This window comes from Heteronotia binoei, chromosome 2, assembly GCF_032191835.1.
Source record: "Heteronotia binoei isolate CCM8104 ecotype False Entrance Well chromosome 2, APGP_CSIRO_Hbin_v1, whole genome shotgun sequence".
Taxonomy (NCBI): Eukaryota; Metazoa; Chordata; class Lepidosauria; order Squamata; family Gekkonidae; genus Heteronotia; species Heteronotia binoei.
In genome coordinates, this window is record NC_083224.1 from 14,312,960 (window position 1) to 14,337,224 (window position 24,265).

The following is a 24,265-nucleotide window of genomic DNA, read 5'->3' on the forward strand; positions in this document are numbered from 1 at the left end:
GTTGATCTCCATCGTATCTCCCTGCAGATTTAGACTTCAGGTTTTTACGCCAGACGTAAACCGCTGTAATATCAAATCGACCAGTAGAGGGAGCACAACACAGAACAGGCCCCCCCGCACCCCTGAAGAAGAAGAAGAAGAAGAAGAAGGAACTTACGAGCAAGGAAAAGAAGAAGGTGAGAAAGACCTGTGTGAAAGGACAAAACCCACTTGAAAATAGTAGCTAAAGTGGATTGAAAATGCATCATTTAGCATGTGCGACAGCAACAGACCCACATTTGGTCTGGGTTCAGCGGGCCACAGCTCTGTGTAAGGCAGTTCCATCTGTTCACAGAGGGTCCTCTCTAGCAATTAAATAAATTTCAGGGAAACTGTGTTGTTTTTTGGCACAAGAGAAACAAGGGGCTACATTCAAGACAGTCTATGACCCCGGGGCAGGAGGAACGGACACGTTCTAAACATATATTTTCCACTGTAGACAGGTCTCGCTTAATGACGCTTAATTAAAAAGGTTGGGGGGGGGATAAAGGCAGAGCACAGAGATTTGAAAAGGGCTGAGCTCTGTGGCTGTTGAGCCATTCACACCCACTCCGAGGCAGTCTAGAGGAAAATCCCGAGTTCAAATTCCTGACATCTGGTGTGACGAAGGGACGAAGAAAGCCGGACTAAGCAAGTCCTGGCTCAGATTTAGCCTCTCTCAGGAACCCAACAGAAGGCCTTACGCAGACCACCCTTAGGGGGCTTCTACGCATCAATGGGTATTCTGTTATCACTGCGCTACACCAATAATTCATGGCTGGGTTAGGTGATGTTATGTGAAGCCAATCCAGTTGCAAACGACGACTCCGGCACATCGATAGCAGTGCAATCTGTAACGATGCCCGGAGCCAACCGGAAGCCAGTCTCTGATTTGCCGTACCCACCTGCTGTAGCATTTCCCCCCCTTTTAAAAACGGTTCTTTTGACTGTCACGTAATAACAATAGTTTGGGTTTACAAGAAACTCGGAAACGTTCCAAGCGCTTCGCGGACGTGATGCTGTCACAGTCCTTAACAACAACCCTGCGAGGCGGATCAGTCTTATCCACATACCGACAACTGGGGGATGTTGAGCTTGCCGAAGTCCGCCTTGTGAGCTCACGGCAAAGCCAGGATTCCAACTGGGGGTTCTTTGTGAGAAACCGCACCGTGCTTTCGCCGCACCATCTCCCACGGCTGCCCCGACCGTGTTGGGAAACCTACCAAGACCGTTGAAATGAGACAAGAAACATATATGGAGATCGCTGCAAACTCCACTGGCTCGGGAAGTCTACCGAGTTCACCAAGAGGAAGAACGACTGTGGGTCTCCGTCCCCCTGCGCCTGGTTCCAGCCAAGGAGCAGTCGTACACTGTGACTGGATCCTGCACGGCTGAGTCTTGTGAGTCCGGGAGGGCTCTCGTTTCTTGCGGCATGAATTTGAAATCTGTTCGGATGGCTGGTTTCAAGATGGAGGATGAAGAGACAAAGGCGCAGGGAAGAGAGAGCTTCGCCCTCTGCATCCTTGGGAGTCTGTCTCTGTCTCTTTCCAAGTATGCAGTAGACGAGTCCCTAATATGCAAAGGAGATGTGACCCAGACCAGATGTTGGTGGTCCACACCGTCCATTGTCCCAGAGATGTTTTCAGGTCACAGTGTTGCGCCAGTCTGCTGCCAGACAGGTGGAGGGGTTACGAGACGTTTCCATAAGAAGCTGCAAAGGGAGGTAGAATAAGAAAGGAATGGAAAAGGGAATAAGTACGGTGGCTGTTGAGGAACACCGGTAGCTGCTGAAGGACGGGGGAGAGAGTCGCCGCAACAATAGGAACCCCAGACCTTCTTTCGTAGCAGGAACTCCCTTGTTTCTGTACATACCCGCAACATAATGTTACCTAGTGTACGCACCACTCTCTGCAAAGGTTTAGCACGGGGGTGGCCAAATTTGCTTAATGTAAGAGCCACATAGAATAAACATCAGATGTTTGAGATATGAATTTCAGATGCTCGAGAGCCACAAGATATGAACGTTAGATGTTGCAGAGCTGCAAGACAGGAAGGCAGGCAGGCAAATAAGTGGGGGAGGGAGTGAGAGGTGGAAAGAAAGCAGCTTTAACTTTAAATGCATTCTCCAAGCCACCAACTGACTTGGCTTGGAGAAGTTATTTAAAGAGAGACATGCCTTCTCCAAGCAGGCCAACAGGGGAGTGGGGGGGGGTTCAAGAGCCACACAATACATGTCAAAGAGCCACATGCGGCTCCCAAGTCACAGTTTGTCCACCCCTCCTTTAGCGTTCTTATCTTTACAATAAAAAAGGCCAACGCCATGCTGGGAATCATTAGGAAGGGAATTGAAAACAAATCAGCCAGTATCATAAGGCCCCTGTATAAATTGATGGTGCGGTCTCATTTGAAGTACTGTGTGCAATTCTGGTCGCCGCACCTCAAAAAGGATATTATAGCATTGGAGAAAGTCCAGAAAAGGGCAATTAGAATGATTACAGGTTTGGAACACTTTTCCTATGAAGAAAGGTTAAAACGTTTGGGGCTCTTTAGCTTGGAGAAATGTCGACTGCGGGGTGACATGATAGAGGTTTACAAGATAATGCATGGGCTGGAGAAAGTAGAGAAAGAGGTACTTTTCTCCCTTTCTCACAATACAAGAACTCGTGGGCATTCGATGAAATTGCTGAGCAGTCGGGTTAGAACGGATAAAAGGAAGCCCTTCTTCACCCAAAGGGTGATTAACATGTGGAATTCACTGCCACAGGAGGTGGTGGCAGCTACAAGCATAGCCAACTTTAAGAGGGGATTGGATAAAAATATGGAGCAGAGGTCCATCAGTGGCTATTAGCCACATTATATATATATATGTATGTGTGTGTGTACACACACACACACATATATTGGCCACTGTGTGACACAGAGTGTTGGACTGGATGGGCCATTGGCCTGATCCAACATGGCTTCTCTTATGTGACACAGGGTGTTGGACTAGATGGGTCATTGGCCTGATCCAACAGGGCTTCTCTTATGTTCTTATGTGACACAGAGTGTTGGACTGGAGGGGCCATTGGCCTGATCCAACAGGGCTTCTCTTATGTTCTTATGTGACACAGAGTGTTGGACTGGAGGGGCCACTGGCCTGATCCAACATGGCTTCTCTTATGTTCTTATGTGACACAGAGTGTTGGACTGGAGGGGCCATTGGCCTGATCCAACATGCCTTCTCTTATGTTCTTATGTGACACAGAGTGTTGGACTGGAGGGGCCACTGGCCTGATCCAACATGCCTTCTCTTATGTTCTTATGTGACACAGAGTGTTGGACTGGAGGGGCCATTGGCCTGATCCAACATGCCTTCTCTTATGTTCTTATGTGACACAGAGTGTTGGACTGGAGGGGCCATTGGCCTGATCCAACATGCCTTCTCTTATGTTCTTATGTGACACAGAGTGTTGGACTGGAGGGGCCACTGGCCTGATCCAACAGGGCTTCTCTTATGTTCTTATGTGACACAGAGTGTTGGACTGGAGGGGCCATTGGCCTGATCCAACATGGCTTCTCTTATGTTCTTATGTGACACAGAGTGTTGGACTGGAGGGGCCACTGGCCTGATCCAACATGCCTTCTCTTATGTTCTTATCTCCAGTAGAGCGCTAAAACTCTGCAGAGGGTGGTACATATACTAGGTAACGTTAACTACGATAGATCAGCCAGGGCTTTGTTTTGTTGCAGGAACTCCTTTGCATATTAGGCCACAAACCCCTGATGAAGCCAATCCTCCTGGAACGTACAGTAAGCCCTGTACGAAGAGCCCTGTCAGCTCTTAGAGGATTGGCTACATCAGGGGTGTGTGGCCTAATATGCAAAGGAGCTCCTGCTAGGAAAAAAACAAGCCCTGAGGACCTCACAGTGCTTCGGGCTGCTTCATCCCATGGCCTTGCCGGCCCCTCCCCCCGCTGCCCCTCTATCCAGGCTCGGAAAGAAAGCCGCATGACACCATGCCCTTCCCCCCCTCCCCTCCCCCGCTCTACCTTGACTGAGGAGCTGAAGGTTGCGGACCTCTTCCCGCACCTGCAGCTGAAGCACCTGCTGGAGGACTTCCTGCCGCTGAGACTCGTGGATAATCCCCATGCGCTGCAGCTTCTCCGCGTTTAACCGTAAGAGCGCCCGTCCTGGCAAGAAAAAAGCAACCGAGACTCATTCACAGGCTTACCAATCTCCTGGCCGGCTTTTGTTGCCTGCCACCGCTCCAAGATGAGGAGGAAGAAGTTTAATAAAAAACAACCAGTGGCGTTACATGTGCTGCTACGTCACTCCCAGGGAAAACCCAGAAGTGACACAGAGTAGCTCTAGGAACTTCTGCGAACTCTATGAGTTTTACCACAGAGCTTCCGGTGATTCCTAGAGCTAACTTAACATCATTTCCAGGTTTTCCCCGGAAGTGACAAAACAGCACATGCAATGTCGTGACACCCTCCCCCCCCCCCACATATCCCTGCTCTCCCAACCCTCCTGTCTGACAATCCTATTAATTCAGTAGGACAAGCTGGCATAGCTTGGGCTGTTTGCATTTGTTGCTTGTGTGTCTCTATTGTGCTCCCACCCCACTTTTCTACATGTGTTTTTGCTCCACCTAGTGGTCAATTTGATATTACATCACTGTATGTTTGGCATATCTCCCTGCAGATTTAAACTGCAGGTTTTTATGCTGGACATACAGCAATATAATATTGAATCGGCTGCTAGAGGAAGAAAAATACATGTAGGAAAAAAAATTGAGAATGTTGACAAGCCCCAGCAATTGGGCTAATTCAGCTTCACAGAATCATAGAGTTGGAAGGGGCCTTCCGGGTCATCGAGTCCACCCCCTACACAATCTAGCCTCTGTCTGAAAACCTCCAAAAGAGGAGAGCCCACCACCTCCCAAGGAGGAAGCCTGTTCTACTTAGGAACAGCTCTAACGGTTCCTAAGTAGTTCTTCCAAATGTTTAGTTGAAAAACCCTTTTGATTTAATTTCATCCTGTTAGTTCTGGTCCTTCCTTCTGGGACCACAGAAAACAATTCCACACCATCCTCTCTATGACAGCCCTTCAAGTCCTTGAAGATGGTGATCGTATCACCTCTCAGCTGCCTCCTCTCCAGGCTCAACATGCCCAGCTCCTTCAACCCTTCTTCATAGGACTTGGTCTCCAGACTCCTCACCATCTTTGTCGCCCTCCTCTGGACACCTTCCAGCTTGTCTAGATCCTTCTTAAAATATGCTTCCCCAAACTGAACACAATACTCTAGGTGAGGTCTAACCACAGCGGAGCAAAGCGATACCATCACTTCACGTGATCTGGACACTATACTTCCATTGATACAGCCCAAAACTGCATTTGCCTTTTTAGCTATCACATCATACTGTTGGACTGGCTGGAACCAGGTCTGACTGGACCTGGTCAGAACAGCCTCCCACCTGTCCAGTTCTATCACTGTCATTGGCCTGCCAGGAAGTGAAGATGTTTCTGCTTTGTTTGGTTTATGTCCAGGGGTGGAATTCTAGCAGGAGCTCCTTTGCATATTAGACCACACCCTCCCGGATGTAGCCAATCTTCCTGGAGCTTGCAGCAAGCCCTGTACTAAAAGCCTTGTAAGCTCTTGAAGGATTGGCTACATCAGGGGCGTATGACCTAACATGCAAAGGAGCTCTTGCTAGAATTCCACCCCTGCTTATGTCTGTTTTTAGTTGTTATCAATATCTGTTTCTGTATGTATTTAAAGCCTATTTTAATCCTCTCAATGTGCCAAATTGGAAACCAAGGGATGTGTTGTCCAAGCACTTCCGCCTCTATCCTTCTTCCCGCATCCAAATTCTGCCCTGAACCTCAAAGCAACCTGTCATTAGCAGTGTTCTCTCTAAGCCAGAACACTCTAAGCAGTGTTCTCTCTGGCCAAACTTGTTTAATGTAAGAGCCACATAGAGAAGAAGAAGACTGCAGATTTATACCCCGCCCTTCTCTCTGAATCAGAGACTCAGAGCGGCTTACAATCTCCCATATCTTCTCCCCACACAATAAACACCCTGTGAGGTGGGTGGGGCTGAGAGGGCTGTCACAGCAGCTGCCCTTTCAAGGACAACGCCTATGATAGCTATGGCTAACCCAAGGCCATTCCAGCAGGAGAGCCAGTTTGGCGTAGTGGTTAAGTGTGCGGACTCTTATCTGGGGAGAACTGGGTTTGATTCCCCACTCCTCCGCTTGCACCTGCTAGCATGGCCTTGGGTCAGCCATAGCTCTGGCAGAGGTTGTCCTTGAAAGAGCAGCTGCTGTGAGAGCCCTCTCCAGCCCCACCCACCTCACAGGGTGTCTGCTGTGGGGGAGGAAGGTAAAGGAGATTGTAGGCCGCTCTCTGTCCTTGAAAGGGCAGCTGCTGGGAGAGCCCTCTCCAGCCCCACCCACCTCACAGGGTGTCCGTTGTGGGGGAGGAAGGGAAAGGAGATTGTGAGCCGCTCTGAGACTCTTCGGAGTGGAGGGCGGGATATAAATCCAATATCTTCATCTACCTCATAGGGTGTCTGTTGTGGGGGAGGAAGGGAAAGGAGATGGTGAGCCGCTCTGAGACTCTTCGGAGTGGTGGGCGGGATTTAAATCCAATATCTTCATCTACCTCATAGGGTGTCTGTTGTGGGGGAGGAAGGGAAAGGAGATTGTGAGCCGCTCTGAGACTCTTCGGAGTGGAGGGCGGGATATAAATCCAATATCTTCATCTACTTCATAGGGTGTCTGTTGTGGGGGAGGAAGGGAAAGGAGATGGTGAGCCGCTCTGAGACTCTTCGGAGTGGAGTGCGGGATATAAATCCAATATCTTCATCTACCTCATAGGGTGTCTGTTGTGGGGGAGGAAGGGAAAGGAGATGGTGAGCCGCTCTGAGACTCTTCAGAGTGGAGGGCGGGATATAAATCCAATATCTTCATCTACCTCACAGGGTGTCTGTTGTGGGGGAGGAAGGGAAAGGAGATGGTGAGCCGCTCTGAGACTCTTCGGAGTGGAGGGCGGGATATAAATCCAATATCTTCATCTACCTCACAGGGTGTCTGTTGTGGGGGGGGAAGGTAAAGGAGATTGTGAGCTGCTTTGAGACTCTTCAGAGTGGAGGGCGGGATATAAATCCAATATCTTCATCTACCTCACAGGGTGTCTGTTGTGGGGGAGGAAGGGAAAGGAGATGGTGAGCCGCTCTGAGACTCTTCGGAGTGGAGGGCGGGATATAAATCCAATATCTTCATCTACCTCACAGGGTGTCTGTTGTGGGGGAGGAAGGGAAAGGAGATGGTGAGCCGCTCTGAGACTCTTCAGAGTGGAGGGCGGGATATAAATCCAATATCTTCTTCATCTTCTTCAGGTGCAAGTGGACGAGTGGCGAATCAAACCAGATAAGAGTCCGCACACTTAACCACCACACCAAACTGGCTCTCTAGAGTAAACATCAGATGTTTGAGACCCGCAAGACATGAACATCAGATGTTTGAGAATTGGAAGGAAAGACAATAGATGGGGAGGGAGAGGTAGAACAAAAGCAACTTTAACTTCAAATGTATTCTCCAAGCCAGCTCAGAGAAGTGATTTAGAGAGACAAATACCTTCTCCAAGTCAATGGGGTGATGAGGGCTTCAAGAGTCACATGACATGTGTGAAACAGCCGCGTGGCTCATAAGTACCACCCCTGCTCTAAGCTGTGGAGTCTTGTGAGCTGAAATTCTACTTTGTGTGCTACTGGCGTTAAAGCCGTGAGCTACTGCATACATTCGTTTGTTCCGGGGCTATTTTTTCCTGAGCTAGGCCAAAAATGTGCGAGCCAGAGGCTAAAAATCTGTGAGCTTAGGGGGAACTCAGCTTAGGGGGAACACTGGTCATTAAAAGCAGCCAAGAAAGGAGGAGGGGGAGACACTGGAATATTCTCCTGCGGAACTACCTGCCCCATTTTTCTTGCTGCTTTTGAGCCATGACGTAGCAGGAATGTCTGTGGTGTACCACCGATTTAAGCAGTCAGCTAACATCCGTGTCTTGCTGTCAATGCTCTGAGTCACTTGGGGAGGAGAAGTATTTTTTAAAAAGCAAGCCATTTTAAGACTGCTCGCTGTCCTTGCTTGGCACCAGCTATAAAGAATCAGCCTCCAAATGGCACTCGAAAAGTTGCAGCACTTGTGCTCTCACCAAAACTTCGGCCGAGCCGCCCTCTCACGGAAGCTTCGGCCGAGCCGTCCCCTCACGGAAACTTCGCCCGAACCGCCCTCTCACCGAAACTTCGGCCCAGCCGTCCTCTCACCGAAACGTCGGCCGAGCCGTCCCCTCACCGAAACTTCGGCCGAGCCGTCCCCTCACCGAAACTTCGGCCCAGCCGTCCTCTCACCGAAACTTCGGCCCAGCCGTCCCCTCACCGAAACTTCGGCTGAGCCGTCCCCTCACCGAAACTTCGGCCGAGCCGTCCCCTCACCAAAACTTCGGCTGAGCTGTCCCCTCACCGAAACTTCGCCCGAGCCGCCCTCTCACCGAAACTTTGGCCCAGCCATCCCCTCACCGAAACTTCGGCCGAGCCGTCCCCTCACCGAAACTTTGGCTGAGCCATCCCCTCACCGAAACTTCGGCTGAACTGCACTCTTACTGAAACTTCGGCTGAGCTGCGCTCTCGCTGAAACTACAGCTAAGCTGAGCTCTCATCGAAACTTTGGCTGAACTCTCCCTACTATTGAATCTAAGGTCACCCTGCAAGCCAGTCAAACAGAGCAGGGCTCACACAGCCAAAACTCCACACACACACCCTGCAAAACTGAAAAGCCGGCTGCTAAAGTACATCAGAAAATGACGCAGCAGTGCCTTGGCTCTACAAATGGCACAACTGGCCAAACGCTCTTTCCCAAGCCTTTGTTTGTTTCTTCCATCTACCTCTTGCATTAAGATTTGCTTTGTTTTGAAGGCTCCCTGTACTTGCTGACGGAATGATGGGAAATTGGCACGTCCCTGTTAGAATGCATTAGAGTTTCCCATCAGCCACCTCTCCTGTCATCCACGAAAGAGGGATTTTGTAACCTGCTTTGTCCCCATCTCTGGGGGGGGGGGTATGATTACTAATGCGTCCTTTATTTCTCATACGAGAACCTGGGCAGAGCTGTTCCATTAGCGTTTTACAGAGCCTCCAGGGCCCGGGGCGCTAGATTGATTCTCCAACCTTTGATTCTCCAACTTTCTCCCTTCCCCCCTCCAATCTCCATTTCTTTCTGCATCCCTGCCTCTCGAACTGGGACACAGACACAATACTCTCTAGTGAACAAACAGAGAACAGGGGATGGAAATAGGAATTCAACCTGCTCCCTTTCTCGTTTCTCCGCTCCCCGAACCTCCGACAGATGCACCAAACAAGGACAGGCTGATTATTGGCTGCGTCTTCCAGATCGAGAGCGGTGGGTGTTCATCGGCTATGTAAAATATTCATCCCAAAATTGCACATCTCACCTGTCCTGATGTTCATCTGTGAAGATCCCTTTGTCCTTTCCCATCCACCCACCCTGGATTTACTCTTTTAAGACAGCCTAGCAACCTCGGGAAGAGCCCCGTGGCGCAGAGCGGTAAGCTGCAGCACTGCAGTCCAAGCTCTGCTCACAACCTGAGTTCAATCCCGGTGGAAGCTGGGTTCAGGTAGCCGGCTTGAGGTTGACTCAGCCTTCCAATCCTTCCGAGGTCGGTCAAATGAGTACTCCGCTTGCTGAGGGGGAAGTGTAGATGACTGCGGAAGGCAAGGGCAAACCACCCTGTGAAAACGTCGTGATGACATGTCACCCCAGAGTCGGAAACGACTGGTGCTTTGGCAGGGGACTACCTTTACCTTTAGCAACCTCAGGGGGATGTCATTTCTGAACGGCTGTTCTACGTACCTTCCCCGCTGAGAAGGAATAAAGGCGGGAGGATCTCCGCATGGCAAGAAATAGATGACGGGGGAGGCCCTGATCCCTCCAGGACAGGGGTGGCCGAACTTGCTTAACGTAAGAGCCACATAAAATAAACGTCAGATGCTCGAGAGCCACAAAACACGAACGCCAGACGTTTGAGAGCCGCAAGACGCAGATGTTTGAGAGCCGCGAGGAAGGAAGGAAGGAAGGAAGGAAGGAAGGAAGGAAGGAAGGAAGGAAGGAAGGAAGGAAGGAAGGAAGGAAGGCAAATAGATGGGGAAGGAGGGAGAGGTGGAAAGAAAGCAACTTTAACTTTAAATGCGTTCTCCAAGCTGCTGGCTGATTTGGCTTGCAGAAGGGATTTAAAGAGAGAAATGCCTTTTCCAGGTCAGTTGCTGGGGTGGGGATGGGGGCTTCAAGAGCCACATAATAAGTGTGAAAGAGCCACAGTTTGGCCACCCCTGCTTCAGGACAATAAGCAGAGACTACAAGGGATGCCGCACTACAATCCAGAGAATTCTTCCTCAGACCTTTCGTCGTGCTGATTCTGCCAGAGAAGTTTGTTCCTCCCACAGTTCTCAAGTCCGCCCTCGTTGCTGAAATGAGCTGGACTTTAATTTCTGCCCCCACAGGGCAGGAGAGAGAAACGCGAACCAGAAAGGAGATAAACTGCAGCTGAAACTCGTCTTGCCGACTTTGGACCTCCATAAGCAGGCAAATGGGAACCCGAATCATCTTGATGGGTCAAACTGGAAACCAAGGGATCTGTGTTGAGCGCCAGGTGTAGTGGTTAAGTGTGTGGACTCTTATCTGGGAGAACCGGGTTGTTGTTGTTTTTTTAATTTATAGCCTGCCCTTTCCCGTAAGGGCTCAGGGCGGATTCCAACATGCTAAAACAGTAAAATCAGCAATAAAACATCAGAATAGTTAAAACAATTAAGCCAATACATTAAATTAATTATTTAAGATTCCCCACTCCTCCACTTGCAGCTGCTGGAATGGCCTTGGGTCAGCCATAGCTCTGGCGGGAGTTGTCCTTGAAAGGGCAAAGACTGACCAAGAGAGAGATCTTGGGGTCGTGGTAGATAACTCACTGAAAATGTCAAGACAGTGTGCGTTTGCAATAAAAAAGGCCAACGCCATGCTGGGAATTATTAGGAAGGGAATTGAAAACAAATCAGCCAGTATCATAATGCCCCTGTATAAATCGATGGTGCGGTCTCATTTGGAGTACTGTGTGCAGTTCTGGTCGCCGTACCTCAAAAAGGATATTATAGCATTGGAGAAAGTCCAGAAAAGGGCAACTAGAATGATTAAAGGGCTGGAACGCTTTCCCTATGAAGAAAGGTTGAAACGCTTGGGACTCTTTAGCTTGGAGAAACGTCGACTGCAGGGTGACATGATAGAGGTTTACAAGATAATGCATGGTATGGAGAAAGTGGAGAAAGAAGTACTTTTCTCCCTTTCTCACAATACAAGAACTCGTGGGCATTTGATAAAATTGCTGAGCAGACAGGTTAAAACGGATAAAAGGAAGTCCTTCTTCACCCAAAGGGTGATTAACATGTGGAATTCACTGCCACAGGAGGTGGCGGCGGCCACAAGCATAGACACCTTCAAGAGGGGGTTAGATAAACATATGGAGCAGTGGTCTATCAGTGGCTATTAGCCACAGTGTGTGTGTATATATAAAATTTTTTGCCACTGTGTGACACAGAGTGTTGGACTGGATGGGCCATTGGCCTGATCCAACATGGCTTCTCTTATGTTCTTATGGCAGCTTCTGTCAGAGCTCTCTCAGCCCCACCCACCTCACAGGGTGTCTGTTGTGTGTGTGTGGGGGGGGGAGGTAAAGGAGATTGTGAACCACTCTGAGACTCTGCGATTCAGAGTATAGGGAGGGATATAAATAATCCTCCTCCGTTTTCGAGTGCTTCTGCCTCCATCCCTGTTCTGCCTTGATTTGGATGCGGGAACAAGGCAGCCATACAAAGAGGACTTGGCCTTGCTCATTGCCCTGCTGGGGCAGAGGTGCTTGGAAAAAGCAACGTGGAAGCCCCAAAGGCTGGGAAGCAGAGTGGATTTCTCTCTTGCCTGAATTCACCAGCCCCGTCTCTCTCTGTGATATGGGGAAATACAAAGGAGGGCAACCAAGACGACGAGGGAGTTGAAGCCCCTTCCCTAGGAGGAAAGGCTGAAAGGCTGGAACACCTCTCTCTATGAAGAAAGGTTATAAACCGGTACCTGTGATGGCGTGATGGGAAAAGGCCTCCACGTAGATGAGATAGTTGTGCGGGCAATGCTTCTTCAGCCATTTGCACACATCCTGCTGCGTCCACAGCACCACCGGCTTCGTAAGGCTGCCTAGCGTCGGGCTGGTGTGGTAGATGCCGTAGTGGTCGTAGTTCCGCCCCTGAAGGCGACGGGAAACAAGCAAGGAAACGGAAGGGTGAGTGCATCGGAAACAGCCGCAAGTCAAGGAAATGGGATGAGGTGGCCGAAAGTGCCATTGGGTCGTAGTCCAATATGGCAACCCTGTAGGGTTTACAAGGCAAGAGACGATCAGAGGTGGTTTGGCATTGCCTGCCTCTGCGTAGCAACCCTGGACTTTCCAGGCGCTCTAGACAGAACTGCTAAGCAGGTGGTCGAGAATAGACAGAGCTGCTAACCAGGGCTTTAGCCGGAGCCAACCAGGTTAGGGCAAATCCAGAGGTGGCTTGCCATTGCCTGCCTCTGCGTAGCAACCCTGGACGTCCCTGGTGGTCTCCCCTCCAAGTGCTAACGGCTTAGCTTCTGAGATCTGGCAAGATCGGGCTAGCCTGGGTCATCCAGGTCAGGGCAAATCCAGAGGTGGCTTGCCGTTGCCTGCCTCTGCATAGCAACCCTGGACTTTCCTGGAGGTCTCCTATCCACGTGTTAACTAGGGCTGACCCTGCTTAGCTTCCATGACCCGATGAGATCAGGCTAGCCTGGGTCATCCAAGTCAGGGCAAACACAGAGGTGGCATGCCATTGCCTGCCTCTGCATAGCAACCCTGGACTTTCCTGGAAGTCTCATATCCACATGTTAACTAGGGCTGACCCTGCTTAGCTTCCATGACCTGATGAGATCAGGCTAGCCTGGGTCATCCAAGTCAGGGCAAACACAGAGGTGGCATGCCGTTGCCTGCCTCTGCGCAGCAACCCTGGACTGCCCAGGTGGTCTCCCATCCAAGTACTAACCAGGGCTGACCCCATTTAGCTTCCAGGATCTGATGAGATGTGGCTAGCTGGGCCCATCCAAGTCAGGGCAAATCCAGAGGTGGCTTGCCATTGCCTGCCTCTGCATAGCAACCCTGGACTTTCCTGGAAGTCTCATATCCACGTGTTAACTAGGGCTGACCCTGCTTAGCTTCCATGACCCGATGAGATCAGGCTAGCCTGGGCCATCCAAGCCAGGGCAAATCCAGAAGTGACTTGATGAGATCAGGCTCTTTCACACACATTGTCTGGCTCTAGAAGCTCCCACTACCCCATCGGCCATCTTGGAGAAGGCGTTTGTGTTTTTTTTTAAATCGCTTCTCCGAGCCAAGCCAACCGGCAACTTGGAGAATGCATTTAAACTTAAAGTTGCTTTCTTTCCACCTCCTCCCCTCCCCATTTCCCTCCCCCCCCACAGACGTCTGTCATTAATGTCTTTGCGGCTCACAAACATCTGATGTTTATTCTGTGTGGCTCTTACATTAAGCAAGTTTGGCTCAGAGGGAACACTGCTTAGCTTCTGCTCTGACAGTGACGCAGTGTGTCACACTGAGTCTTCTCAGAACAGATAATACTGACCCTGCTCGACCAATCGTCTGATCAGCAAAAGATCATTTTGGGCATTCGTGGGCTCATCGTGATCTCTCAAAGACTTTCTTTGTCTTTTGGTGTAGTGGTTAAGCTTGGTGTAGTGGTGTAGTGTGCGGACTCTTATCTGGGGGAACCGGGTTTGATTCCCCACTCCTCCACTTGAACCTGCTGGAATGGCCTTGGGTCAGCCGTAGCTCAGGCAGAGGTTGTCCTTGAAAGGGCAGCTGCTGCGAGAGCCCTCTCCAGCCCCACCCACCTCACAGGGTGTTTGTTGTGGGGGAGGAAGGGAAAGGAGATTGTAGGCCGCTCTCTGTCCTTGAAAGGGCATCTGCTGTGAGAGCCTTCTCCAGCCCCACCCACCTCACAGGGTGTCTGTTGTGGGGGAGGAAGGGAAAGGAGATTGTAGGCCGCTCTCTGTCCTTGAAAGGGCATCTGCTGTGAGAGCCCTCTCCAGCCCCACCCACCTCAAAGGGTGTCTGTTGTGGGGGAGGAAGGGAAAGGAGATTGTGAGCCGCTCTGAGACTCTTCGGAGTGGAGGGCGGGATATAGAGCCAATATCTTCATCTACCTCACAGGGTGTCTGTTGTGAAGGGGGGGGGAGGTAAAGGAGATTGTGAGCTGCTCTGAGACTCTTCGGAGTGGAGGGTGGGATATAAAGCCAATATCTTCATTTACCTCACAGGGTGTCTGTTGTGGGGGAGGAAGGTAAAGGAGATTGTGAGCCACTCTGAGACTCTTCGGAGTGGAGGGTGGGATATAAAGCCAATATCTTCATCTACCTCACAGGGTGCCTGTTGTGGGGGAGGAAGGGAAAGGAGATTGTGAGCCGCTCTGAGACTCTTTGGAGTGGAGGGCGGGATATAAATCCAATATCATCATCTTCTTTTTTAAACCAGGGCAAAAACATCAGGTGGTGAGACCCCATTCGGCTCTCTGCTGATGCATTTGCAAGACAGTATTCAGCGTGCAGCATTTTCCCTGTGGCTTGCGCATCACTATATACCAGAGAGATACACCGGAGAGATAGGCAGGGTTGAAATTCAAATAAAGAAGGCAAATTAAGTTGCCAATCACAAAAGCAGCCACGTGCCTCCCAAGCTACGCCTGGAAGAAGACTGCAGATTTTCATGTCTAGCTGGGGAATTGCTGTTCACTGCTATTAAATGATATGACTCGAAAGACAGTGAGCTGCGGATCTTGGAGACCAGCTGCAATTCCAGGGGATCTCCAGGCCCCACCTGCAGGTTGGCAACTTAAATGGGCAATCTTTTTAGGACACAGCTGGCCCAGGGCTGGCCGCTTGTCTCCTAGTTCCTTTGCTGGAGTAGAAGCGGAGGTCCCTGGGGCCAAAAACCCATCCTCACAACCAATGTTCCCTCTAAGCCAGGGGTGGCCAAACTTGCTTAACGTAAGAGCTGCATAGAACAAACATTAGATGTTTGAGAGTCACAAACATGAAGATCGGATGTTTGAGAGCTGAAAGACAGGAAGGAAGGAAGGAATCATAGAATCACAGAGTTGGAAGAGACCTCTAGGGTCATATAGTCCAACCCCCCGCACAATGCAGGAAACTCACAAACACCTCCCCCTAAATTCACAGGATCTTCATTGCTGTCAGATGGCCATCTAGCCTCTGTTTAAAAACCTCCAAGGAAGGAGAGCCCACCACCTCCCGAGGGAGCCTCTTCCACTGAGGAAAAGCTCTAAACTCACAGATACCTCCCCCTACATTCACAGGATCCTCATTACTGTCAGATGGCCATCCAGCCTCTGTTTAAAAACCTCCAAGGAAGGAGAGCCCACCACCTCCCGAGGACGAAGCCTGTTCCACTGAGGAACTGCTCTAACGGTCAGGAAGTTCTTCCTAATAGAATCCTAGAGTTGGAAGGAACCTCCAGGGCCATCTAGTCCAACCCCCTGCACAATGCAGGAAACTCACAAACACCTCCTCCTAAATTCACAGGATCTTCGTTGCTGACAGATGGCCATCTAGCCTCTGTTTAAAAACCTCCAAGGAAGGAGAGCCCACCACCTCCCAAGGAAGTCTGTTCCACTGAGGAACCACTCTAAACTCACAGATACCTCCCCCTAAATTCACAGGATCTTCATTGCTGTCAGATGGCCATCTAGCCTCTGTTTAAAAACCTCCAAGGAAGGAGAGCCCACCACCTCCCAAGGAAGTCTGTTCCACTGAGGAATCGCTCTAAACTCACAGATACCTCCCCCTACATTCACAGGATCCTCATTACTGTCAGATGGCCATCCAGCCTCTGTTTAAAAACCTCCAAGGAAGGAGAGCCCACCACCTCCTGAGGAAGAAGCCTGTTCCACTGAGGAACCGCTCTAACGGTCAGGAAGTTCTTCCTAATAGAATCCTAGAGTTGGAAGGAACCTCCAGGGCCATCTAGTCCAACCCCCTGCACAATGCAGGAAACTCACAAACACCTCCTCCTAAATTCACAGGATCTTCGTTGCTGTCAGATGGCCATCTAGCCTCTGTTTAAAAACCTCCAAAGAAGGAGAGGTCACCACAAGGGAGGGAGGGAGGGAGGGAGGGAGGGAGGGAGGGAGGGAGGAAGGAAGGAAGGAAGGAAGGAAGGAAGGAAGGAAGGAAGGAAGGAAGGAAGGAAGGAAGGAAGGAAGGAAGGAAGGAAGGAAGGAAGGAAGGAAGGAAGGAAGGAAGGAAGGAAGGAAGGAAAAAAAAATAGACAGGGTAGAGAGGTGGAAAGAAAGCAACTTTAGCTTCCTTTCCTTTATTTGTTAGCTTCCTTGACCAATGGTCTTGAGCTCAGTATAAGAAACAGGACATTGAAGACAGCATCTTTAAATGCATTCTCCAAGCTGCCAGCTGGCTTGGCGAAGCGATTTCAAGAGACAAATGACTTCTCCGAGCCAACCAACAAGGTTTGGCGGGGGTTTCAAGAGCCGCACAATATTTGTGAAAGAGCCACACATGGCTCCCGAGCCATAGTTTGGCCACCCCTTCTCTAAGCTGAGTTAGCGTGAGTTCGCGCACAGTTTTTTACCCTCCGGCTCACACATTTTGGCCTCGGCTCAGGAAAAACGGCCCCAGTGCAAACGAATCGATGCAGTCGATCGCAGCTTTCACACTCGTAGCTCACGAAGTAGAATTTGTGCTCACAAGACTCCGCAGCTTAGAGGGAGAATCGCGCGCACCCCCCCCCCCCCCCCGGCCGCCTCTGAATCTACCCGTTTCTCTCCTTACTGCTAGCCCTCCTTGGCGTTCATTCCCCATGGGAGCCTTCCGGCTTCTCCAACCTGCCCCCCCATTTCATTATCGCACAATTGGTGCCGCACGGCTGCTTGGAACGACCCGTCACTCGGCATCTCCTTCCACCTTGAGACAAAGTGTTCCTGGCGTCGCTGGGAAGCGTTTTCTAAAGTCGGCCCAATCGTCCGTAGCTTTGCTACTTAAGAAGCCAATTACCGGCAATGCTCCAGGCGATGAGGTGCCACACAGAAAGCTCCTTTCCCTGCCTTCCCCCTAGTCCCTTGGCCACTTCCCATTAACAAAGCTCTCCAACCTCCCCCCACCCACCCCAGTAATGCGCTTGCTGCAGTAATGGGTCTGGTGCCCCCGTAAGCGGTTTGCTAGAGTTACCAACTCAAGCTTGACAAATTCCTGGAGAATTGGGGGTAGCTGTCTCTAGGGAAAGACTTCGTCTTGAATTTTTGACCCACTGAAGATTCTACCATTCGAAGCTGCCATTTTCTCCAGGGGAACTGATAAGAACTTAGGAAGAGCCTTGCTGGATCAGACCGGTGAGGGTCCATCTAGTCCTGCATCCTGCCTCACACAGTGGCCAGCCAGTTCCTCTGGAGGTTCAACAACACGGTGGCTGTAGCCTTCATAAGAACATCAGAAGGGCCCTACTGATCAGACCAGTGGTTCATCTAGCTCAGCATCCTGCCTCACGCAGTGGCCAGCCAGTTCCTCCAGAGATCCAACAACACGGAGGCTGAGGCCTTCATAAGAACATCAGAAGGGCCCTGCTGGATCAGACCAGTGGTCCATCTAGCCCAGCATCCTGCCTCACACAGTGGCCAACCAGTTCCTCTGGAGGTCCAACAACACGGAGGCTGAGGCCTTCATAAGAACATCAGAAGGGCCCTGCTGGATCAGACCAGTGGTCCAACTAGCCCAGCATCCTGCCTCATACAGTGGCCAGTCAGTTCCTCCAGAGGTCCAACAACACGGAGGCTGAGGCCTTCATAAGAACATCGGAAGAGCCCTGCTGGATCAGACCAGTGGTCCATCTAGCCCAGCATCCTGCCTCACACAGTGGCCAACCAGTTCCTCCAAAGGTCCAACAACAGGATAGCCTAGGTCTTCATAAGAGCCCTGCTGCATCGGGCCAGTGGTCCGTCTAGTCCAGCCTCCTGTCTTGCACAGTGGCCAAGCAGTTCCCCTGGATGGCCAACAAGGCCGAGAGGCCGAGGCCTCCTCCTGAAGTTGCTTCCTGACTCGAGACAACAGCGGAGAGACAAAGGAAGCCTTTCTAACATCCCTCATCTGGCCCAATCCTGCCACCCTGCCCAAAGGATCCCAAGTTGACGTCGGGGGAGTGAAACTAGTCTATGCAGCAAGAAGCCGGGAGTCGGTCTAGGCCCATAGCTACAGGGGAGCCCGGGGGGCATGGCCCCTCCACCCGAACCCCCCCTCAACATATATGGCCCCTCCTTTCCCCGCAGCTCTTGCGGCCCCTGGTCTCCCCACCGCTGCTCTTGCAGCCCTCACCTGATTGCCCTGCCCCTGCTCTGGTGGCCCCATGGCCCTCTCCCCACCAATTTTTTTCTCTAGGGTTGCTCCACCAGAATTTTTCTGGCTAGGGGCCTGAGTCGGTCTGAAGCCAGTTTGCCCATTAAAAGGGTGATTATTCCAGCAGCAACTGGGAACTCGGCCACTGTCAAATAGCACACCAATTAGGTGTGTGGGTGGGGAGGGGCTGAAGCTGGTTTCTAACACTCTTAGCATGCAGATGCTAATGGGGCTAGCCAGAGATGTCGTGCTTCCTGGGAAGTATTCATAGAAGAAGACGAAGATACTGGATTTATATCCCGCCCTCTACTCCGAAGAGTCTCAGAGCGGCTCACAATCTCCTTTCCCTTCCTCCCCCACAACAGACACCCTGTGAGGTAGATGAAGATATTGGATTTATATCCCGCCCTCCACTCCGAAGAGTCTCAGAGCGGCTCACAATCTCCTGTATCTTCCTCCCCCACAACAGACACTCTGTGAGGTAGATGAAGACATTGGATTTATATCCCGCCCTCCACTCCGAAGCGTCTCAGAGCGGCTCACAATCTCCTTTCCCTTCCTCCCCCACAACAGACACCCTGTGAGGTGGATGGGGCTGGAGAGGGCTCTCACAGCAGCTGCCCTTTCAAGGACAGAGAGCGGCCTACAATCTCCTTTACCTTCCTCCCTGACAACAGACACCCCGTGAGGTGGGTGGGGCTGGAGAGGGCTCTCACAGCAGCTGCCCTTTCAAGGACAGAGAGCGGCCTACAATCTCCTTTACCTTCCCCCCCCCCCACAACAGACACCCTGTGAGGTAGATGAAGATATTGGATTTATATCCCGCCCTCCACTCCGAAGAGTCTCAGAGCAGCTCACTATCTCCTTTCCCTTCCCCCCCCCCCCCACAAAAGACACCCTGTGAGGTAGATGAAGATACTGGATTTATATCCCGCCCTCCACTCCAAAGAGTCTCAGAGCTGCTCACAATCTCCTTTACCTTCCTCCCACACAACAGACACCCTGTGAGGTAGATGAAGATATTGGATTTATATCCCGCCCCGCACTCTGAAGAGTCTCAGAGTGGGTCACACTCTCCTTTACCTTCCTCCCCCACATCAGACACCCTGTGAGGTAGATGAAGATATTGGATTTATATCCCGCCCCGCACTCCGAAGAGTCTCAGAGTGGGTCACACTCTCCTTTACCTTCCTCCCCCACATCAGACACCCTGTGAGGTAGATGAAGATATTGGATTTATATCCCGCCCTCCACTCCGAAGAGTCTCAGAGTGGCTCACAGTCTCCTTTACCTTCCCCCCCACAACAGGCACCCTGTGAGGTGGATGGGGCTGGAGAGGGCTCTCACAGCAGCTGCCCTTTCAAGGACAATCTGCCAGAGCTATGGCTGACCCAAGGCCATTCCAGCAGGTGCAAGTGGAGGAGTGGGGAATCAACCCGGTTCTCCCAGATAAGAGTCCGCACACTTCACCACTACACCAAACTGGCTCTCCAAGAGAGCGCCAGGAGATGGGTCTCATCCCAGCAATTCCCTTCGCTGTGGTGAATGCGAGTCCCCCACCCCCCATCTCCCAGAGGATTGTTTAGTGGGAGCTGCATTGGGATGGAGAAACGGGAGGATTTTTGTGAACTGAGAATAGGGAAGCCACATGGCATGCCCTATGGGGGGGAGGAGGAGGAGAAAGAGTAAGAAGAATAACAACAACACATTGGATTCATAGCCCACCCTCCACTCTGAATCTCAGAGTCTCGGAGCGGCTCACAATCCCCTTTACCTTCCTTCTCCCCACAACAGACACCCTGTGAGGTGGGTGGGACTGAGAGGGCTCTCCCAGAAGCTGCCCTTTCAAGGACAACTCCTGCAAGAGCTCTGGCTGCCCCAAGGCCATCCCAGCAGCTGCAAGTGGAGGAGTGGGGACTCAAACCCGGTTCTCTGAGGGAAGAGTCCGCGCACTTACGCACCACACCAAACTGAGAGCGAAAGAAGGCTGGAAACCTGGCAAGCATACTGTGCCATCGGACTGGGAAGGGGGTAACTCAACCCAAGCTGCTGCTTGGGTCCGACCCTGGGAGACTTTAGACCTAGAGGAAGCCTCGACTGACGTGGATAGCAACCTGGCAGCGCTCAGTCGGTCGGCTGTGCTTCCGCTGCATCACACCGGAGCCAGTTTTCTTGTGCGTGAACATTGGCTAATTAAGCATGGCTAATTAAGGAGCTGCGGCAATTAACGCAACAGGAAATGCCAAGGCCTTTGGAGGCGGCGGCCATAATTGCTTGATGGCACGTTCCCAAGAGAGGCCAAGAGTTGGCTCATGGCAAGCGGCCCCCAAAAGACGGAGTGACCGCCCTGGGCCCAGGAATCGATTCAGTTGGATGTAGAGATTCTTCAGGGGCACACTTGGCAGGAGTCCATCCGCTGTGTGATGCAGACAGTGGGAGCCACATGAAACACTCCTAAGAACATATGAAACCCCTGCTGGATCAGACTACTGGTCCATCTAGTCCACTATCCTGTCTCACACAGTGGCCAGCCAGTTCCTCTAGATGGCCCATAACAGGGCATGAAGGTCGATGCCTTCATAAGAACATCAGAAGAGCTTTGCTGGGTCATACCAGTAAGGGTCCATCTAGTCCACCATCCTGTCTCACACAGTGGCCTACAACAGGGCATGAAGGCCGATGCCTTCATAAGAACATCAGAAGAGCCCTGCTGGGTCAGACCAGTGAGGGTCCATCTAGTCCACCATCCTGTCTCACACAGTGACCAACCAGTTCCTCTAGGGCCAACAACAGGGCAGAGAGGCCGAGGCCTTCATAAGAACATCAGAAGAGCCCTGCTGGGTCAGACCAGTGAGGGTCCATCTAGTCCACCATCCTGTCTCACACAGTGACCAACCAATTCCTCTAGACGGCCCACAACAGGCCATGAAGGCCAAGCCTTCATAAGAACATCAGAAGAGCCCTGCTGGGTCAGACCAGTGAGGGTCCATCTAGCCCACCATCCTGTCTCATACAGTGGCCAACCAGTTCCTCTAGACGGCCCAGAACAGGGCATGAAGAACATCAGAAGAGCCTTGCTGGGTCAGACCAGTGAAGGTCCATCTAGTCCAGCATCCTGTTTCACATAACAGCCAAGTTGTTCTTCTGGAGGGCCAACAACAGGACACAGAGGCCGAGGCCTTCTTAGAACATCAGAATAGCCCTGCTGTATCAGACTAATGGTCCATCTAATCCTGCACTCACTTCCTCCAAAATTCAGTTCCAGGAGCACTTTGAAGACCAACAAATTTTCCCAGGGTATGAAGTTTCCCCGAGTCAAAAGTCACTTCATCAGATACAAATGAGAACGATCGTCGATCTCCTTTGTATCTGATGAAGTGAGCTTTGACTCACAAAAGCGAACACCCTGCAAAGTTCTGTTGGCCTTTAAAGGATCTTAAGCAGCTGCTGATGCCGGTTGATACTTATCAGCGTGTGTAGCTCCTATACCTCTATTTACTTTGTGGAGAAACGCCATTTTGCGCTATGGTTATCTGGGAGTTGGCAGGAAGAGGTCGTCAAACTGGAGACAGGCTTTGGGCCTAGTCTCTTATCACCCCCTCTCCTCCAGTTTGGGAACAGCAATTTTGAGGAGGCCTCCTAGAGCGACAGGAAGTCTGTCAGGCTGGTCCGCCAGAAGACTGCAGGCGGGAACTGGGGTTTATATTATAGATTTTGGGAGGGAAAGGCAGTTGGAGTTTTGATTTGAGACTTGGAGACTGGTGACTCTGAGTTAGGGTTGCCAATCCCCAGGTGGGGGCAGGGGATCCCCCGGTTTGGAGACCCTCCCCCCGCTTCAGGTTCGTCAGAAAGCGGGGGGAGGGAAGGGAAATGTCTGCCGGGAACTCTATTATTCCCTATGGAGATTTATTCCCTTAGGAAATCATGAAGAATTGATCTGCAGGTATCTGGGGCTTTGGGGGGGTTGTTTTTGGGGGTAGAGGCACCAAATTTTCAGTATAGCATCTAGTGGCTCTCTCCAAAATACCCCCCAAGTTTCAAAACGATTGGACCAGGGGGTCCAATTCTATGAGCCCCAAAAGAAGGTGCCCCTATCCTTCCTTATTTCCTATGGAAGGAAGGAATTGAAAATGTGTGCTGTCCCTTTAAATGTGATGACCAGAACTCCCTTTGAAGTTCAATTATGCTTGTCACAGCCTTGATCTTGGCTCCACCCCTAATGTCTCCTGGCTCCACCCCCAAAGTCCCCAGATATTTCTTGAATTGGACTTGGCAACCTTACTCTGGTCAGGACCAGTTATATCTTAGGGAAAGAAGGAGCATTTATAGCTACTTTCATTTATTACTTCTGTCCACCCTGTATTTAATAATGCCTGTATTCAGGGGTGGCCAATGGTAGCTCTCCAGAAGTTTTTAGCCTACAACTCCCATCAGCCCCAGCCATTGGCCATGCTGGCTGGGGCTGATGGGAGTTGTAGGCAAAAAAAAACATCTGGAGAGCTACCGTTGGCCACCCCTGCTGTATAGAGTTATAAATTTTAAATAAATGTTTTGTCTGTTTAAAAAGGTAGTCCCTCTGTGCCACATAGGTTCCCCAACCGCCTTAGACCACGCTACCGCAAGAGGGGAGTCCAGGGAAGGGGAGAAGGCACACACTTGGCAAGGGTGCCAATCCTCCAGGGGTCTCCCAAAGAAGGACTTTGGTTTCTGTGGTAACCAGGTGCTGGGGTGGCAGAGGACCTTGAGGCCACAGGACTGGCAGGAAGGGGGATTGGGAGTCCTGTTCCTTTCGGTCAGGAATCCCTAAATTGAACAGGTGGTGGCAGCATGCCCTAGCGGTGGGAAGAAGATAAGCTCCCTTCAGGAGTTGGCAACTCAAAAGGGCGTTGACGGGACCGGGTCTGAAGGCAGAATCGGGCTGGTTCCGTCACATACTTATTTCACATAAACGTTTTGCAGAAATCCACATCATAACCCTTTGGTAGCTCTCCCGACAAGGAATTCCGTTACCATTATTATATTCATTGGTTTCCTAACCTCCCTTATTGCTAGGGATAGCAGCAATTTAAAAGCACAGCACTCTTCTTGGGGTTTTCTATCTCCCCAAGGCTAACTGTGGATCTCAACCAGCTTTCCCCCTTTTTCCTGGGTCTAAAAAGGTGAAGGAAAGGACTGTCTCTCAACCAGCCTGAAGCCCCTGGCTGCGATTCCCCAGTTAGCCCTTTGGGGTTTTTCTTTTTTTTTTTGCTAAACTAAAAAGCCCCCAGTCCTCCTAGGAAAGTAAACCTCTCAGGGGTATCAAACGTGCGGCCTGAGGCTGGATCAGCCCCCTGGAGGGCTCCTATCAGGCCCACGAGCAACTCACTGTCATCTGCTTCCTTCTCCCTATATCTTGCTTCCTTCTGCAGCACAGCTTGCTTTGCCAGACTTGCTCAATCGCACAGGAGCTACAGAGCAAAGCCTCTATTTTCTCCACTGGCTGACCAAAACATGAAGCAACTTAGGTAACAAAAGCTTGCAATGCCCAGCCGTTTCACGTTTTCCTCTGGGTCCCCTCAAAGCACTGCCCATGAGATTTCTGTAAAGGAATGCCAATAAATCAAAAGGAGGTTTGCAACTTACAGACACACACCTGAACAACATACTTAAGATTGCTACAGAACAGACACTGTCTCCAGATTTTGATGCAAGAGGTGTCAGTTATCAGAAA

The 24,265-nt window shown here is 51.0% G+C and overlaps 1 protein-coding gene across 4 annotated transcripts in view; it reads right to left on the bottom strand.

The window, feature by feature from the left end:
- Nucleotides 1-435: 435 nt before the first annotated feature.
- LOC132567527 (sterile alpha motif domain-containing protein 10-like) overlaps nt 436-24,265 on the bottom strand; it is a 90,292-nt gene continuing 66,462 nt past the window's right edge. For 2 of the 4 annotated variants that reach the window (XM_060233211.1, XM_060233208.1), the window contains exons 3-5: nt 12,190-12,358; nt 4,050-4,190; nt 436-1,729 (exon numbers count right to left, since the gene is read on the bottom strand). In XM_060233211.1, coding sequence (XP_060089194.1) covers nt 1,707-1,729; nt 4,050-4,190; nt 12,190-12,358 — 333 coding nt within the window. In that variant the 3' untranslated portion in view covers nt 436-1,706. The remainder of the gene's footprint in view (nt 1,730-4,049; nt 4,191-12,189; nt 12,359-24,265) is intronic. The other 2 variants (XM_060233210.1, XM_060233207.1) reach the window with 1 other exon arrangement.